The sequence below is a fragment of the Branchiostoma lanceolatum genome, chromosome 18 (assembly GCF_035083965.1).
Source record: "Branchiostoma lanceolatum isolate klBraLanc5 chromosome 18, klBraLanc5.hap2, whole genome shotgun sequence".
Lineage (NCBI taxonomy): Eukaryota > Metazoa > Chordata > Leptocardii > Amphioxiformes > Branchiostomatidae > Branchiostoma > Branchiostoma lanceolatum.
Window position 1 is genome coordinate 177,519 of NC_089739.1, and position 19,727 is coordinate 197,245.

The 19,727-nt window shown below is 44.1% G+C and overlaps 3 protein-coding genes across 3 annotated transcripts in view; all 3 read right to left on the reverse strand.

Annotated features, from left to right (window-relative positions):
* Positions 1 to 1,499: 1,499 nt before the first annotated feature.
* The window catches only part of LOC136424526 (uncharacterized), a 37,834-nt gene continuing 19,606 nt past the window's right edge, over positions 1,500 to 19,727 (reverse strand). Inside the window, exons 12-19 of the mRNA XM_066413141.1 lie at positions 19,265 to 19,363; positions 18,843 to 18,953; positions 18,337 to 18,524; positions 17,847 to 17,992; positions 16,693 to 16,735; positions 2,962 to 3,148; positions 2,677 to 2,812; positions 1,500 to 2,332 (exon numbers count right to left, since the gene is read on the reverse strand). Coding sequence (XP_066269238.1) covers positions 2,281 to 2,332; positions 2,677 to 2,812; positions 2,962 to 3,148; positions 16,693 to 16,735; positions 17,847 to 17,992; positions 18,337 to 18,524; positions 18,843 to 18,953; positions 19,265 to 19,363 — 962 coding nt within the window. The 3' untranslated portion in view covers positions 1,500 to 2,280. The remainder of the gene's footprint in view (positions 2,333 to 2,676; positions 2,813 to 2,961; positions 3,149 to 16,692; positions 16,736 to 17,846; positions 17,993 to 18,336; positions 18,525 to 18,842; positions 18,954 to 19,264; positions 19,364 to 19,727) is intronic.
* Positions 3,950 to 10,777, reverse strand: LOC136424211 (uncharacterized). Its single transcript, XM_066412733.1, has 2 exons — positions 8,653 to 10,777; positions 3,950 to 6,444 (listed from the first exon to the last, which is right to left on the reverse strand). The coding sequence occupies exons 1-2, from the start codon at positions 10,710 to 10,712 to the stop codon at positions 4,536 to 4,538; spliced, it is 3,969 nt and encodes a 1,322-aa protein (XP_066268830.1). The 5' UTR covers positions 10,713 to 10,777; the 3' UTR covers positions 3,950 to 4,535.
* On the reverse strand, positions 13,413 to 15,709 carry LOC136424513 (tripartite motif-containing protein 3-like). Its single transcript, XM_066413127.1, has one exon. The coding sequence runs from the start codon at positions 15,309 to 15,311 to the stop codon at positions 13,425 to 13,427; it is 1,887 nt and encodes a 628-aa protein (XP_066269224.1). The 5' UTR covers positions 15,312 to 15,709; the 3' UTR covers positions 13,413 to 13,424.

Here is a 19,727-nt window from a genome sequence, read left to right on the forward strand (position 1 = left end):
GCTCCGCCTTCCAAAGCGATGCCCTAGATACAGTGGATAACAACCTACTGTCCCTCCGGCCTCAATGGCTATCGGGCCTTCACCTTTACCTACATGAACGAGCAAATCTCTGCATCATTACAAAGGCGCAGCTCGTTACTGTGCCTGCGGACAGATACAGGTTAACGACTGTTGCACGTTCTTCCACTGATGGCTACTCATGAATCTACCTGCACAGGAAATGGTCTGCTATCATCCCCATAAACGCTCTTCCCACAAACGCTAGAGAAATCATATGTCAGGATATGCGAGTCTTTCAAAGTCATTATCCACGAGGACACGCCCATTGGGCCACATGAAGCTAACTTATTGGTTCTCAGGCTGACCCGGAAGCTCAGCATGAAAACAGAGTCTTGTGGGGAAAGTCTGTGTCTTGGAACACGCAGTTTCAGGGGGTGAAGTTTCCCTCCAAACTCCGTTTTCATCTTGTCTTCTGACTACACTTTTACCTGATCGTTTCCAAGATCCAAGAAACGGAATCAGTGAAGCCGTAAGTACCCTCATGGTGGTTTTACTGCTGCAGGAAATGGCGCACTCACACCCTAACTTATCCCCCTTCAACCGGGAATAAAGAGAACCGGACAAAACCGGTCCAGGCTGGGTTCCGGGTCCGCCCGGTCCCATTTCCTGACCTATAGGTCACCTGCCTTATCAGTACCGGCCACGATCGGCAAACCTCGCTACAGGAAACCATCCTCCTCATCCTCCACTCACCTGACAAGGATGGGCTTCACACAGCTTAACAACATTGTCTTACAGATGTCTCAAGATCAGTGGGAAGATGTCTTAGAATCAATAGCAATGTCTTGTCTACTGCAGATTTTAGCGAACAATTTTTCGGTTGGCTCAACTTAATTCTGTGCTTCTTCTAGATATAGATTAGAAGACCATTATCTTAGAGATGGCGAGAACATGTCCTAAAATGAATGGGAGATGTCATGAAGAGTGCAAATTTAAGTGTACTGCAGATTTTAGCGTATATTTTCGGGCTGGCTCAAATTAATTCTGTGCTCTAATGGATACATCTGGATTATAAGAACATCATCTTAGAGATGGAGGGAGCATGTCTTAAAATCAATGGGAGATGTCTTAGAATCAATAGCAATGTCTTGGACAGAATGCCAGCTTTAGTGCACTCAAGATAACATAGGAGGATGGTTCTTGGGCTGGTTTAAACCAGTTCTGTGCGCCTCGTCACAGAATCCTGCCTTAATGGTGAGACATCAGTGCACAGTCTGCTGTGTCTGTGTTGCAGTCATGTGACTGTAACATGAGTACTGTAAGCCATGTTGGGTGGTTAAACCTGGATGTTGGAGTTTTGCAGTGTCAAGTTTTGACTCCAACTCTTCCAACCTTGAATTCCAAATTTCCTTTTCCACATGAATTGGTGAGAACACAATCTTATTAACTACAATAATCGACTGTTGGTTAATAGAAAGCATACATGTTGGACATCGATATGCAGTGAATATATATAATATAATATACAAAAGTCATCTTTCAAAGTTATCAAATCCTCACAAACTCCAATCAACACTCTCTCAGTCTCACCTCAATATTGATGTTAGCTCATAACATAAACTTTTACTTCAATAAAAGTTAGTTTATTACATTTGCTAAGTATAGTTTAGAGTCTTACGTGACATTAACTCATCGTGCGAAATATATGATCAAATCGGGTAAATATATTCTTATTTCTAGAACTAAAAGAAAAGCTAAAAGTAAAACTACTTTGGTTGTAAAAACTGTGTATCTGCATTCTGGTAAATCTGAATTTAAACAGATTCTACATGATAGTTTTAACTGATTATTATACATGGACATTTACACTAACTCTAGTCATAGAATTCATGAGTACCAAGATTTTGTTACACTATAGAAAACTCAAGTAAGCTAAGGTTGTGTGAACTAGACTGTAGTTTCTCTAGACTGATAAGTCTGAGGTTATTAAGAGTGGGGAATACAGAATAACACAGCAGAACAAATACAGAAAAGAAACACATCAGTTCATTTCATAAAATGGCTTAAGTCCTTCATTTCCACAAACTCTCACAGTTTCACACAACTTTATGATAAACCTACTATAAATGAAGACTAAAAAGCTATAAAAAGGTAAAAATCAAGTCAGCTATTAAACACAGCTAAATAATTACTGGTGCTACAAATAAATACCGGTAGATAAATAGGCAGGAATAGAGGGTGTTATTGATAATGACCTAGTGAGTAAAGAAACAGAATTCCTCAGTCCACCTTGATCCAGCGGCCCAGCGAGTCAGCAAGACATTCCATCCACCTGTGGGAGGGGGGAACAGCAGCAAGGTCAGGTCAAGGTCATGATAACTATTCAATAACAAGGTCACCTTAAGGTCATAATAACTGTCAGAACAGCACCAAGGCCATGTGAAGGTGAAACAGCCCCAAGGTCATGTGAAGGTGAAACAGCACCAAGGACATGTCATAGTTAAAACAGCAAGACAGTCAAGGTGAAATAGCACGAAAGACATTTCAAGGTCAGAACAGCAGCAAGTTCATATGAAGGAAGAACAGCACCAAGGACATGTTAAAGTCAGGCACAGCATCAAGAAAAACAATGCTAAACATGCTGACGTCTTGTGAACTTCTTATTTGACGTCTTACTTGAGCTTCTCGGACTCGTTGTCTGCGCTGAAGTAGAAGGTCCGGATGTCGGGGTCAGGCGGGGTCAGGCAGAAGGCATGGGACTTCCCCCCTGTTGTCATGGGCTCCACCCGGTAACCATGGAAATGTGCCACGCCTGGAAACAAAACAGGGCACAGATAACAAACATGGGACTTTCATACTTCGGTCTCCGTCAGTCTTAAGAATTCTGTCCACTTGCATAATGCTGACTTGTCTGGCACTAACTAGGAAAACACATCTTAAAACAATCTTAGAAAGTCTCACCGATGGCGCGTTTGGAGTTGTAGTCGGTGTAGTAGTAGAGACATCCGTCCTTCAGCACACAGTAGCGGCGGCGCCACACCTTGTGCACGTAGCCCAGCTTACTCAGGTAGCCGTGGTAGTCGGGCTCCGGGATGGACAGGGCCGGCAGCCGCACGTTGTTCATGCTGATATCTAGCCACACATCAAGCTGTAGGAGAACAAGTTATTATCAACTTATCATTAACTTATCACTAACTCATCACTAAATTATCAACAAACTGCCAGGCTCAGGGATGGACAGGGCAGGCAGCCGCACGTTGTTCATACTGATGTCCAGCCACACGTCCAGCTGTAGGGGAACAAGTTATCATCAATCATCATTAACTCATTGCTAGCCTGTCACTAACTTATCGACAACAACTCATAGCAAACCATGTGGACCAGGGATGGACAGGCACATGTTGTTTATACTGATGCACAGCCATACGTCAAGCTGTAACAAGTTATCAATTACTTGTCATTGATTTATCAATAATTTCTCAATAACGTATTAACTAGTCATAGTGAACTGCCTTTCTCAGGAATAGACAGGTGCCCATTGTCAGGTAGACGTAACCCATACTGATGTCCAGCCACACATCTAGTTGTAACAAGTTATCATTAACTTATCACCCAGTCAGAGGAAACTGCCAGGTTCAGGGATGGACATTGTTCATACTGATGTCAGGCCATGTTGAGACTCCAGTCTGCGGGGGCTTACTTTTGTAAAGCACCTCCTAGCAACATGGGCAGGTACTGCACATCCTTCAGGGATAGGGGATTATTTTGAAAGTTCAGGTAATTTCCTTAACAGTTCCCTAGCAGTCGGCTAACTTCCCCCCTGATGTAAGTCAGGTCTATAATCATGACATTTATTTCCATTGTTTAGTTTGTGGCACCAAATACCTAAGTTTTCCAAGACACATCAAGATCAAAAAAAAAAAAAAAAAATCAAACACATACTATTAGATATTGATATTCCATTTTTATTCTTATTTTTATCATTTTATCATACCGCATACAACCAGACTGCCCGTCAGTGGATACAGCAGTGGAGCGACAAGATATGATGATGATGGCTAATGTAAGAGAGAATACTTCAGTCCATAACATTGCTATACCATAAGAGACTTAAAGCTGAACATTTTTGTGCAAACCCGTTCAAATATTGTTGGAACAAGCCGGCGGGAGCGGCCATTTTGGGACCAAAGTCCTGCTGGGTTAACATACTCTTTTATGTGCTTTATCTATTTGACATTTGATCATAAGGAAATACGATGCATGTGTCATCAATAATGACTATAAGGGGTTTAAGGCAGACTTTAATTTCATCCAGAACAAACATTTGGGTTCTCATTAACTGTACCATTGCCACATGATCATATGTCAACTGTTTCTACATATCTGAAGGGGTTTCATATTACGTGCAGAGAGAGTTTTCAGTTCAAGTTGTCTTACTTTGTCAATTATCATACATTATAATTGTAGGATTATCAAATGATCATCTGTTCATTTTACACATAACTGTAAAATTGTGGTATCAAAGTATCAACAGTTTAGTAGTTGTGAAATATGGAGACTGCGTTGTTCTCATCATAAGTCACTACCAGCTGTCCCTGTGCTGCCATGGCAACAGCTTGTAGCCCCTTCTCATCTGTAGTGATGTGTTTGATGAATTTTCCTGTCTTGTCAAACATCTCCACACGACTGTTTAACCAGGCTGCCACGATGATGTTACCTGCCCTGTCTGTACAGATGCCACGGGGAAGCTTCAGCTGACCTTCACCCCTTCCCTCACCTCCAAACTTGAACAGAAACTGTCCGTTCCCGTTGTACACATGGACACAGTTATTCCCCCAATCTGACACAAGAATCCTCCCTTCCCCGTCCACAGTGATGTACCATGGAAACTTCATCCCCTGCTGCTGACCCACAGTTCTCACAGATGTCCCATCTGGCCTGAACACCAAAACTTCACCATGTCTGTTGTCCCAGTGTCCTGTGGTTTGTGTGATGAGGATGTGGTTTCTCCAGGTGTCCACAGCAACTCCTCTTATCTCCCCTGTCTTCTGTAGATCAATCTTCCCCAGCACCCTGCCCTGCTTGTTGTACTGCACAGCAAAGTCATGATCAGTAGAGCGTATTCCCCCCACCACCCACAGGTTCCCCTTCCCGTCCATGGTGACACTATATGGTTCCATCTCCAGTCCACCTGACATTAATGTTAGGAACATCTTCCATCCACCTGACACGACTGTTGGGAACTGTCTCACAAATGTTCCCTGCAGGGTGAAGACTTGGATTCTCTGGTTCCCCCGGTCTGCTACAAAGATCTCCCCTTCGTCTGACACTGTAACACCAGTTGGATCCTCGAACTGTCCTGCTCCTGATCCCCGTTTACCAAATGTCACCCTCGGAGACTGAGGCTCCCCCTGTCTTTGGTTACCAAGGTGATGACCTGTGCTCCTTGCTGCGGGTGCTGCTGGGATAGGTGCAGGTGCTGCTGGGATTGGTGCAGAAGAGACAGACTCAGGGACCGTCACATGCCCCAGTACTGGCACTGGGGTGTCTGTGGGCTGAAAGACAGCAGGCTGGGTTTGTACAGGAGTTGGGGCTGCTTTTCCTCTGTACTTTCCTACCACCTCTGTCAAGGCAGTTTGCTGACTGAGAAACTCGGCCCATCCCTGCTCCAGTTCTTGTTCTGCTCGATCACAGGCAGCAGACAGTTCATTGACATCTGCCAACACCCTGTCCCTTTCAGTCTGTATTCTATCCAAGTTCTCGCTGTGATTTTGCCGTGATTCAGACAAGAGTTGATCTTTCCTCTCTGTGAGTTTCTGCACCATTTGGTTGTAGGCCTGAATGATGCTGTTGTCTCTCTGTTGTTTCTGTTCATTCAGGGTTTTTTCTTCTTCCCTCAGACCTCTGATGAAGCCACAGTGACTTTCCAGAATGTTCCTCCCCTCATTGATCAATGCCTGGATGGTAGACCTTCGTTCCTGTGCAGCTTTTCTAAGGCCTGTGGTTGGATGTCCATCATGGCCTTCTTCACAACACTCACTACAGACTGGCATGTTGCACTGTTTACAGTAGAGCTTGACTTCCTCTGAGGGGTGAAAACTGCACCTGTTTCCAGACTGGGGTTGTTCTTTTGTTTCCCCTGACAGTGCAGCCTGGTTTTGCAGCCTTTCACACATGTTTGCTGCCATAAGATTGTCTTGCAAACCTGCGACCCCCTGGGGTGGCAGCCTGACCTGCTGACGACAGTTTGGGCACTGCAGAGGCACTCGCCTACTCGCTAGGTCCTGTAGGCAGTCCTGACAGAAGGTGTGCTGACAGGGCAGCACCTTGGGCCTGGTGAACAGCTCCAGGCAGATGCTGCAGGACAGTTCTTCACGGAACTGTGTCCCCAAACTCAACGGTGCAGCCGCCATGGTTGTTTTGTCATGTAAGTGGCAGCCCCACCTCAAGCCAAAGTACAGATTTCATACATATTTACTTTGGGCAAGTCCAATTGCTGAGGTAGACTTTTCGCCATTGCAGGTATCTTTAACACTGATAAAGGCATGTCTCTAATTAACATTGCACTAAATATACTTATCTGGCATCACTGATGACGGGAAAACAGCATATCTAAATTTTGATCACCAAGATAATGGTGCACACTGTATCAACCTGGGGTTATTTTCAATCCATTAGCGAGCTTGTTTTTAAAAAAAATATGGCATTGGTACACTGAAGACACCATATTGACAGGAGTACTAGCAATGATCTGTTTGAGAATAAAATATTTTGTAACTTTTCAGGTATCTCCAGCAATATAAACAACCCCCTTTATTCATGTGTAAGTTGGTTTGAACCATTAAAAACTGTCTAATAATTAACTGACTAAACAGCGGGCAGGTTTTAGTCATGTGCCTGTTTGCTCTGAGATGGGGGTTTGATAAGTCAGTCGGGACAAGGTTTACACTTAGACCACACCAATTCAATTTCTTGGTTAACGGACTTTTATATCCCAAAAAATAATAATTCTTTAAAAAGAAAACATCATGAGAATAGAAGGCTGGGCGTTTTCATGATTTTCTTTTTCTAAAATGTCATTTTTTGGAAAATAAAAGCTGTTAACCAAGAAATTGAATTAGTGTGGTTAAAGGTAAAGGTCGACCCAGTGCCTTCTTGAGGCCGTAGGGGCAGTGGGTTGTTATCAAATACGTCTGGGGCAGGGTATGGGAAGGCAGAGCCTTTCAACGCCTTTACAGTGACCATTTTACACCTAATTGCAATGGAATAAAGAAAGTCATGTTAAGTAAAAAAATACTTCTCTATCACTGTGTTACTAATAATGTATGTACTGTACTGTAGCACACTGTACCAACCTGGGATATTTTCAAAAATATCTTGACAGTTGTCAAGCCAGTTTGGATCAGGTTTGAAATCCTTAAGAGACGACATTGCTACACTGACTACACTACTGACACGGGTTCTAGTAACAATGTAAAATGAACAGTAAAATGGCTGTTTCAGATTATTTTCCAGCAATGTAAACGACGCCCCTGCACTGAAGTGTAAGTTGGTTTCACCCACCTGTAACTATTCAATGAAAGACTTGACAGCCATTGCAGGCAGGTGTTAGACAGCTGTTTACTATGAGATGGGGATATGATAAGTAAGACTGGACAAGGTTTAAACTTCTGCAATAATCTAAAAGGGGTAGTTTGACTTGGTTGAGCCCAAGATTGGTCATGTTCCTGTTTGCTTTTGAGAAGGAAGGAATTTGATGAAGTTAATCTGGACATATTAATTCTATCAATGTACAGCTTTGAACACTGGGACAAGGTAAGGTACTTTAAACCATTAAAGGTCCTCACCTAACGGTTTCACACCTATATTTTGATAGTGTAATGTTGCAACACCTGTGTAGTTTAGAACAATATCATTGTGCATAGTGTTAAAGGGTTGGACTGGAAAATAGAAGGACTTTGTTATTCCTGACAGGGATGTGTTCTTAAGAGAGTTTTTTTTATATTCTCTATTTTCTTCTCTATTGCACCAGATATCATTTTTTTCCAGGGAGACGAACACATCAACATCAACAACCGAAAATCACCACAAACACACAGATGTTATTATTAATACCTTGTTTTATTATTCCATAGAATTATGAAGTCTTTCATTATTCTCAAAATGCAACAATAGTAAATGTACATATATATTCATAAACCTAAACTAGCAAATTACAACGGTTCAGTCAGATTAGTTCAGTCCACAGAGGTTCACTATCTTCATCGCATGTGTATGCCCCACTGTTCCAGTATCTGTCAATGTTAGGGATCTGCCCAGATCTAGTGCAAACAAGTCAGCAGGAGATCAAAGTCCTGCTGAAACAAAGTGCTGGAAAAGGTCCATCATGGCCTCCACTTTTCCCTCAAATGAAAAGTATGAAATATTGTTCTGGCTTCCCCTTGTCAAGTTTGTTTCACTGCCACTCATATGATGTTTGTTTATTGCTATGAATTGCTTATGAACATCATGTACTTTGAAAATAATTGTATCAACAGCAAATGTTTCTCTTTATTTGCAACTAGTTTCTTTTGTTTGCAAAGATATGTTTAGAATAGTGCACATTAGCAGCTTACAGGTCGGTTTCAGGGTTTTATCAGTACTAGTCAGGCTCAGTAGTTATTGAATATGGAGACTGTGTGGATATCATTGCCAGGATCAGCACAAGTCATCACCAACTGTCCCTGTGTTGCCATGGCAACAGCCTGTAGCCCTGCCATGTCTGTAGCGATGTGTTTGAGGAATTTTCCTGTCTTGTCAAACATCTCCACACAGCCATTTCCACTGTCTGCCACGATGATGTTACCTGCCCTGTCTGTACAGATGCCCCGGGGATAGTTCAGCTGACCTTCACCACTTCCCTCACTTCCAAACTGGAACAGGAACTGTCCGTCCTCGTTGCACACATGGACACAATGATTGTCACAGTCTGACACAAGGATGTTCCCTCCCCCATCTAACGTGATGTAGTGTGCCCGTTTCATCCCTCGTCGCCTCAGTGGTAAGTTTCTCCAATTTCCCTCCACAGTTCTCACAAGTGTCCCATCTGGGCTGTACACCAACACTTCACCTTGTGTGTTCCCCAAGTCTCCTGTGGTTTGTGTGATGAGGATGTGGTTCCTCCTGGTGTCCACGGCAACTCCTCTGTACCACCCTGTCTCCTGTAGATCAAACTTCCTCAGCGCCCTGCCCTGTTTGTTGTACTGCACGGCAAAGTCAGCAGAGTATGTCCACCCCACCACCCACAGGTTCCCCTCCCCGTCCAGGGCCACATCACTTGGTTCCATCTTCTCCCCACCTGACACGACTGTTGGGAACTGTCTCACAAATGTTCCCTGCAGGGTGAAGACTTGGATTCTCTGGTTCCCCCGGTCTGCTACAAAGATCTCCCCTTCCTCTGACACTGCAACACCACGTGGCCAATCAAACTGTCCTGTTTCTGATCCCTCTCCACCAAATGTCACCCTCGGAGACTGATGCTCCCCCTCCCTATGGTCACCATGGTGATGACCTGTGCCCCTTGGTGCAGGTGCTGCTGGGATTGGTGCAGGTGCTTGTGGGATAGGTGCAGGTGCTGCTGGGATTGGTGCAGGTGCTTGTGGGATTGGTGCAGGTGCTGCTGGGATTGGTGCAGGTGCTGCTGGGATTGGTGCAGGTGCTGCTGGGATTGGTGCAGGTGCTGCTGGGATTGGTGCAGGTGCTGCTGGGATTGGTGCAAGTGCTGCTGGGATTGGTGCAAGTGCTGCTGGGATTGGTGCAGATGGGAGAGACTGGACTGTCACATGTCCCAGTACTGGCACTGGGGCGTCTGTGGGCTGGAAGACAGCAGGCTGGGTTTGTACAGGAGTTGGGGCTGCTTTTCCTCTGTACTTTCCTACCACCTCTGTCAAAGCAGTTTCCTGACTGAGAAACTCAACCCCTCCCTGCTCCATTTCATGTTCTGCTCGATCACAGGCAGCAGACAGTTCATTGACATCTGCCAAAACTCTGTCCCTTTCAGTCTGCATTTTTTCCACATTCTTGCTGTGATTTTGTAATGATTCAGCCAACAGGAGGTCTTTTCTCTGTGTGAGTTTCTGCACCATTTGGTTGTAGGCCTGAGTGATGCTGTTGTCTGTCTGCTGTTTCTGTTCATTTAGGGTTTTCTCTTGTTCCCTCAGACCTCTGATGAAGCCACAGTGACTTTCCAGGATGTTCCTCCCCTCATTGATCAAGGCCTGGACTGTAGACCTCTTTTCCTGAGCAGCTTTTTTAAGGCCTGTGGTCGGATGTCCATCATGGCCTTCTTCACAACACTCAGTACAAACTGGCATGTTGCACTGTTTACAGTAGAGCTTGACTTCCTCTGAGGGGTGAAAGCTGCACCTGTCTCCAGACTGGGGTTGTTCCCTTGTTTCCCCTGACAGTGTAGCTTGGTTTTGCAGTCTCTCACACAAACTTGTAACCAGGTGGTTGTCTGGCAAACCTGCGATCCCCTGGGGTGGCAGCCTGACCTGCTGACGACAGTTTGGACACTGCAAAGGCACTCGCCTACTCGCTAGGTCCTGTAGGCAGTCCTGACAGAAGGTGTGCTGACAGGGCAGCACCTTGGGCCTGGTCAACAGCCCCAGGCATATGCTGCAGGACAGTTCTTCACGGAACTGTGTTCCCAAACTCGACGGTGCAGCCGCCATGGTTGTTTTGTCATGTAAGTGGCAGCCCCACCTCAAGCCAAAGTACAGATTTCGTACATGTTTGCTTTGGGTCCAATTGCTGAGGTATATAATTAGCCATTGCAGGTATCTTTAACACTGATATAGGCATGTCTCTAACTAACGTTGCAATAAATATACTTACCTGGCATCATTGATGACGGGAAAACAGCATATCTAAATTTTGATCACCAAGATAATGGTGCACACTGTATCAACCTGGGGTTATTTTCAATCCATTAGCGAGCTTGTTTTTAAAAAAGATATGTCATTGGTACACTGAAGATACCATATTGACAGGAGTATTAGCAATGACCTGTTTGAGAATGAAATATTTTGTAACTTTGTTATCTCCAGTAATATAAACAACCCCCTTTATTCGTGTGTAAGTTTGTGTAAACCATTAAAAACTGTCTAATAATTAAATAACTCACTAAACAGCCGGGCAGGTGTTACTGTTAGTCATGTGCCTGTTTGCTCTGAGATGGGGATTTGATAAGTCAGTCGGGACAGGGTTCACAATTAGACCACACCAATTTAATTTCTTGGTTAACGGATTTTTATATCCCAAAAAATAATAATTTTTTAAAAAGAAAATATCATGAGAATAGAAGGCTGGGCGTTTTCATGATTCTTTTTTTTTTCTAAAATGTCATTTTTTGGAAAATAAAAGCTGTTAACCAAGAAATTGAATTAGTGTGGCCTTAAAGGTAAATTTAAGGTCGACCCAGTGCCTTCTTGAGGCCGTAAGGGCAGTGGGTTGTTATCAAATATGTCTAGGGCAGGGTATGGGAAGGCAGAGCCTTTCAACGCCTTTTACAGTGCTCATTTTACACCTAATTGCAATGGAATAAAGAAAGTCATGTTAAGTAAAAAAATACTTCTCTATCACTGTGTTACTAATAATGTATGTACTGTAGCACACTGTACCAACCTGGGGATAGTTTCAAAAATATCTTGACAGTTGTCAAGCCAGTTTGGATCGGGTTTGAAATCCTTAAGAGACGACATTGCTACACTGACTACACTACTGACACGGGTTCTAGTAACAATGTAAAATGAACAGTCAAATGGCTGTTTCAGATTATTTTCCAGCAATGTAATCGACGCCCCTGTACTGAAGTGTAAGTTGGTTTCACCCACCTGTAACTATTTAATGAAAGACTTGACAACTGTTTACTATGAGATGGGGATATGATAAGTAAGACTGGACAAGGTTTAAACTTCTGCAATAATCTAAAAGGGGTAGTTTGACTTGGTTGAGCCCAAGATTGCTCATGTTCCTGTTTGCTTTTGAGAAGGGAGGAATTTGATGAAGTTAATCTGGACATATTAATTCTATCAATGTACAGCTTTGAACACTGGGACAAGGTAAGGTACTTTAAACCATTAAAGGTCCTCACCTAAAGGTTTCACACCTATATTTTGATAGCATAATGTTGCGACACCTGTGTAATTTAAAACAATATCATTGTGCATTGTGTTAAAGGGTTGGACTGGAAAATAGAAGGACTTTGTTATTCCTGACAGGGATGTGTTCTTAACAGAGTTTTTTTTCATATTCTCTATTTTCTTCTCTATTGCACCAGATATTATTTTTTTCCAGGGAGATGAACACATCAACCACCAATAATCAGCACATACACACAGATGTTAGTATTAATACCTTGTTTTATTATTCCACAGAATTATGAAGTCTTTCATAATTCTCAAAATGCAATAATAGTAAATGTACATATATGGTCATAAACCTAAACTAGCAAATCACAACGGTTCAGTCAGATTAGTTCAGTCCACAGAAGTTCATTGTCTTCATCATGTAGTGTATGCCCCACTGTTCCAGTATCTATCAATGTTAGCCCCACTGCTCCAGTATCTATCAATGTTAGGGACCTGCCCAGATCCAGTGCAAACAAGTCAGCTGGAGATCAAAGTCCTGCTGAAATAAAGTGCTGGAAAAGGTCCATTATGGCCTCCACCTTTCCCTTGAATGGAAAGTATGAAATATTGTTCTGGCTTCCCTTTGTCAAGTTTGTTTCACTGCCACTCATATGATGTTTGTTTATTGCTATGAATTGCTTATGAACATCATGTACTTTGAAAATGATTGTATTAACAGCAAATGTTTCTCTTTATTTGCAACTGGTTTCTTTAGTTTGTAAAGATGTTTAGAATAGTGCACATTAGCAGCTTAGACAGGTTGTTTTTTTCTTTTTTTAAAAAAGAATTTGCTGAATGCAAGGCCATAGGGGGCCACTCATCTAAGCACTGAATTAATTCTTACTGTAGCAGCATCTCTTCACCCTAGGTCAGAAATATCAATGCTCGAGACAAGTATTGACTTCACTGACCCATTAGGAGAAGCAGGGGTTAAGAAGGCTGCTCGGGAAATTCCCTACCCCATTCTTTTACGTGCTCAAGGTGTGACTCTCCTCAAACACGGGACCTCCATTTGACGTCCTTTCCGAGGGACGTCCCTAACCCTAGATGAGCTAAGTACTCATTTACACCTGAGTGAAGTGAGGAAAGCCGTGTTAAGTGCCTTTCCCAAGGGCACAATGTCGGGACGCAAATTCGGACATGTCTCTGGGCACAACCTGGGATTAGATCCCTGGTCCCATTGTTTGACAGCCGCGCGCTCTACACTTGTGCCACACGACGCCACATTAATTTCAGGGTTTAATTCAGTCAGGTTCAGTAGTTATTGAATATGGAGACTGTGTGGATATCATTGCCATCAGCACAAGTCACCACCAGCTGTCCCTGTGTTGCCATGGCAACAGCCTGTGGCCCTGCCATGTCCGTAGCGATGTGTTTGAGGAATCTGCATGTGTTGTCAAACATCTCCACACGATTGTTCCCACTGTCTGCCACGATGATGTTACCTGCCCTGTCAATACAGATGCCACGGGGACTCTTCAGCTGACCTTCACCACTTCCCAAACCTCCAAACTGGAACAGAAACTGTCCGTCCTCGTTGCACACACAGACAGAATGGTTGTCACAGTCCGACACAAGGATGTTCCCTCCCCCATCTACCGTGATATATTGTGCCCATTTCATCCCTTGTCGCCTCAGTAGCGAGTTTCTCCATTTTCCCTCCACAGTTCTCACAAGTGTCCCATCTGGGGTGAACACCTTCACTGCACCACGACAGTCGTTTCTCTCTCCTGTAGTCTCTGTGATGAGGATGTGGTTCTTCCTGGTGTCCACGGCAACTCCTCTCCACCACCCTGTCTTCTGTAGATCAATCTTCCTCAGCACCCTGCCCTGTTTGTTGTACTGCACAGCAAACTCACCAGGGTGTGTCCTCCCCACCACCCACAGGTTCCCCTCCCTGTCCAGGGCTACATCATGTGGTTTCATCTTCAGTCTACCTGACACGACTGTTTGGAACTGTCTCACAAATGTTCCCTGCAGGGTGAAGACTTGAATTCTCTGGTTCCAGAGATCTGCCACAAAGATCTCCCCTTCTGACACTGTGACACCACATGGAACCTCGAACTGTCCTGTTCCTGATCCCCGTTCATCAAATGTCACCTTCTGAGGCTGATGCTCCCCTTTCCTCTGGTTACCACGGTAATGACCTGTGCCCCTTGGTGCAGCTGCTGCTTGGATTGGTGTAGGTGCTGCTGGGATAGGTGCAGGTGCTGCTGGGATTGGTACAGATGGGAGAGACTGGACTGTCACATGTCCCAATACCGGCACTGGGGTGTCTGTGGGCTGGAAGACAGCAGGCTGGGTTTGTACAGGAGTTGGTGCTGATTTTCCCCTGTACTTTCCTACCACCTCTGTCAAAGCGGTTTGCTGACTGAGAAATTTGGACCATACCTGCTGCAGTTCTTGTTCTGCTCGATCACAGGCAGCAGACAGTTCATTGAGATCTGCCAACACTCTGTCCCTTTCCGTCTGTATTTTCTCCAAGTTCTTGCTGTGATTTTGTTGGGATTCAGACAAAAGGTGGTCTTTTCTCTGTGCAAGTTTCTGCACCATTTGGTTGTAGGTCTGAATGATGCTGTTGTCTCTCTGCTGTTTCTGTTCAGTTAGAGATTTCTCTTGTTCCCTCAGACCTCTGATGAAGCCACAGTAATTTTCCAGGATGTTCCTCCCCTCATTGATCAAGGCCTGGACTGTAGACCTCTTTTGTTGTGTGGCTTTCGTAAGGCTTATGTTCGGATGTCCATCATGGCCCTCTTCTACACAGTCAACGCACAGAGGCACTTGGCATGGTTTACAATAAAGTTTCAGCTTCTCAGAGGGGTGGATGCTGCACCTGTTTCCAGACTGAGGTTGTTCCCTTGTATCCCCTGACAGGGTAGCCTGGTTTTGCAGCCTCTCACACATGTTTGCTGCCATGAGATTGTCTGGCAAACCTGCGACCCCCTGGGGTGGCAGCCTGATTTGCTTGCGACAGTTTGGGCACTGGAAGGTCCCTCCCCTCCCTGCATGGTCCTGTAGACAGTCCTGACAGAAGGTGTGCTGACAGGGCAGCACCTTGGGCCTGGTGAACAGCTCCAGGCAGATGCTGCAGGACAGTTCTTCACGGATTTCTTCCCCCAAACTTGACGGTGCAGACGCCATGATTCTTCTCCTGCTTATGTGGCAGTCCCACCTCAAGCCAAAGTACAGATTTCGTACATGTTTGCTTTGGGCAAGTCCAATTGCTGAGGTATATAATTAGCCATTGCAGGTATCTTTAAAACTGATATAGGCATGTCTCTAACTAACATTGCACTTAATATACTTACCTGGCATAATTGATGACGGGAAAACAGCATATCTAAATTTTGATCACCAAGATAATGGTGCACGCTGTATCAACCTGGGGTTATTTTCAATCCATTAGCGAGCTTGTTTTAAAAAAAAATATGGCATTGGTACACTGAAGACACCATATTGACAGGACTATTAGCAATGATCTGTTTGAGAATAAAATATTTTGTAGCTTTGTTATCTCCAGCAATATAAACAACCCCCTTTATTCGTGTGTAAGTTGGTTTGAACCATTAAAACTATGTAATAAATAAATCACTTGCCAGCCGGGCAGGTGTTAGTCATGTGCCTGTTTGCTCTGAGATGGGGATTTGATAAGTCAGTCGGAACAAGGTTTACTCTTAAAGGTAAAGGCCGACCCAGCCTTCTTGAGGCCGTAGGGGCAGTGGGCTGTTATCAAATATGTCTAGGGCATGGTATGGGAAGGCAGAGCCTTTCAACGCCTTTAAACTCCCCAACGAAAGTCAGGGATCCATTTTACACCTAATTGCAATGGAATGAGGAAAGTCATGTTAAGTGCTTTTACCAAGGTCACAACATTGGTGGCATGGCAGGGGATTCAAACCCAGGACCTCTGGGTTCTTGGACAGTAGTCACCAAAACCATTATGCCAACACGACAGCACAAGGCTTACACTACTCCTCACCAGCAAAATTATACAAGGGACAATTTTCCAGGCTTCTGCAACCTGTTGTTTTGAAGAATCATTAAAAAATATCTCAAAATTTGTAAAAAATACAAATGTCCATACAGTTACAAACAACTTTTGAGGCAAAAACATTCAAAGGACTTTTTTTATCAATCTTGTAGTGAATTGTGAAATGATCACCAGACTACATGTATGGCGTCTCCAGTAGGGTCTTCATGATAGCGCAATTATAGCACACTAAATCTCAAATGACAAAATGTCCATCCTCTACTCATGGAAACACAGCTGTTCCCGTGAAGTGTGCGAGGGATTGCCGACAAATAGCGAGGCTCTGATTGTGGGTTATTGTGGCAGAACCAGGCTTGTCTTGGGGTAGCCATGATTGTGGCTTATCGATCTCTGCAAGGAAAGCCACGCTTGGCTCTCCGGGTCCAAAGGGTTATAATTAAGTCAGTAAACAAAACTTCCCACTTGTTAGATTATCAACAAACCACCACCCGACAAGCAACAACAATGTAACAAAAGTTTTTGTGGACTTACCTTAGCAGACTGCGCCGATGCCTGGTTCAGGAGTCGCGACCACCTAAGGGAAAACATAGTACAAGTCAGACTGGGGAAACACCAGGGTAAGGACTAAGGGAAAACATAGTACAAGTCAGACTAGGGAAACACCAGGGTAAGGACTAAGGGAAAACACAGTACAAGTCAGACTGGGGAAACACCAGGGTAAGTACTAAGGGAAAACACAGTACAAGTCAGACTGGGGAAACACCAGGGTAAGTACTAAGGGAAAACACAGTACAAGTCAGACTGGGGAAACACCAGGGTAAGTACTAAGGGAAAACACAGTACAAGTCAGACTGGGGAAACACCAGGGTAAGTACTAAGGGAAAACACAGTACAAGTCAGACTGGGGAAACACCAGGGTAAGTACTAAGGGAAAACACAGTACAAGTCAGACTGGGGAAACACCAGGGTAAGTACTAAGGGAAAACACAGTACAAGTCAGACTGGGGAAACACCAGGGTAAGTACTAAGGGAAAACACAGTACAAGTCAGACTGGGGAAACACCAGGGTAAGTACTAAGGGAAAACACAGTACAAGTCAGACTGGGGAAACACCAGGGTAAGTACTAAGGGAAAACACAGTACAAGTCAGACTGGGGAAACACCAGGGTAAGTACTAAGGGAAAACACAGTACAAGTCAGACTGGGGAAACACCAGGGTAAGTACTAAGGGAAAACACAGTACAAGTCAGACTGGGGAAACACCAGGGTAAGTACATGTACTTTGTCATCTGAACTGACTGCAGAGGGAAGCTAATCCCAACCATACCAGCTTTCCGTACAATTGTTCAGTGTTGAAAAACACAAGGGACTTCCCTAAGTAAGATGCAACATAAACTTTCTAGAAGATTTTTATAAAATATTTCCTTCCATATCCATTGCACCCTGCTGAGAAATAGTATACCCCTAACCTTGTCTCCAAGACAGTAAGAACGTTACTTTACTTACTTATAGTTACTTTAAGATTTCCTTAAGACATTAACAGTGTTACTTTAAGACTCCTTACATCTCCATTTTCTCCTCGGACCCTGCTGAGAAGTAGTAGGTCCCTTACCTAACTTTAAGATAGTAAGAACATTACTTTAAGATTTCCTTAAGACAGTATGAATGTTCCTTTAAGATCTTACATCTCCATTTCCTCCTCGAACCCTGCGGAGAAGTAGTAGGTCCTTGTGTTGAAGCGACTCGCCTTGAAGGCGTGGGTCCTACCAATCTCGTGCGCGGGGGTGATCGTGTAGTTTGCCAGAACGATGGTGCCAAGGGGCTCCTTATCCTGTAGTGGAAAATACAGAGACCATTTGTACAGTCATGTAGATAAGGCAAAGAAATAGGAGTTGGCTGACTTAACCCTTCGTCACAAACATACACACACACCAAAGACGATATGAAACAAGTCAAAAAGCATTTTTGCTATGCGTACACACATACACACAAACATACACATAAACATACACATAAACATACACAAATACACATGTGCACATGCACACATACACATGCACATACACACTTACACACATACAGACACATATGGACAAAAAGTCAGACACACAGATGGACAAACAAGCAAGAAACAATAGATTATAATAAAAATGGCCTCTTAAACGTTCCCCCCACCTCGCGAGTTTTGTAGTAGTACAGGGTGTTGTCCTTCTTCAGAACAAACCAGCGCTTGCGCCACTGTTTCCCCACACGACCTCCCGACAGCTTGTGCAGGTAACCCGTGGCAACGGGCTCCCCGCCCATGTCACGCAGCGTGTTCCCCAAGGTCGTGGCCACCGTCAAGGTCAGGTGGTCAGTTGGACCTGGATATAAACGAGAACACACATTTCTGTTACATTATCAGCCATAACAAACATATCACCTCTTTTCATCTAAAGATACACATATTTAACTGTTCTGTGGTTGATTTGCAGTTTCGAGCTAATCTGATAGAGGGCACTGCTGAGATGGTGGCTGCATCTGACAGCATCAAAACTTAACCTATCTTGTTTGATGCTGCTGACAGCATCAGAACGTACCTGGTTTGATGATACTGACAGCATCAGAACGTACCTTGCTCGATGATGCTGACAGCATCAGAACGTACCTTGCTTGATGATGCTGACAGCATCAGAACGTACCTTGCTTGATGATGCTGACAGCATCAGAATGCTTGCAGTCCGTGACGTCGCGGTTCTGTACGGAGGTGAGAATGTCGCCAACACGAATCCCTGCTCGCTCCGCTGGGCTGTCTGTAACGGACATAAAGATTGAAACTCATTTAACGTTTCATATTTAAGTTTCTTTGTGACAGTAAAGGGGTGAGTTAAGTATTACCAAAATGTGCCAAAAAATATCAAACTCATTCAATATGAACAATTCAAACATTCAACATTTCAAACATTCTTTGTGACAGCAAAGGGGCTTGACTGTAAGTGGTACCAAAGTGTACCAGGAAAATGCAAAACAAACATGACAAGCAAAACTGGTTCCCCTGTCATTCTGAAATGTAAGAACAGTCTAAATCCAAACAGTCACTCGTTGCCATGACAATAAGACGTACCTTTGTCGACCTCGGTGATGACGATTGGTCGGGATTTCTGGATGCGGAAGCCGAACTGGACGCCGGGCTGCTTCGCAAGGTTGATCGTTCTCTCACGGACTGTAAAAAACAACAACTGTCATGACAACAGAACTGGACGCCGGGCTGCTTCGCAAGGTTGATCGTTCTCTCACGGACTGTAAAAAACAACAACTGTCATGACAACAGAACTGGACGCCGGGCTGCTTCGCCAGCTGGATGGTTCTCTCCCCAACTGGAACACATTCATGTACACACACGTTAGACTCAAAGAGTGGTAGCTATAGGTTCCTACATTGTTGGTTGAAACATACACAATGGTGACCAACATGCCTGTGACATTTTTGCTGGGGTATACCATTCTGCCAGGTATACTGTTGCTACTGTTACCTATAAGCTTCATGTACTGTTGCTATGGTTATTGTTGCTATGGTTACTGTTGCTA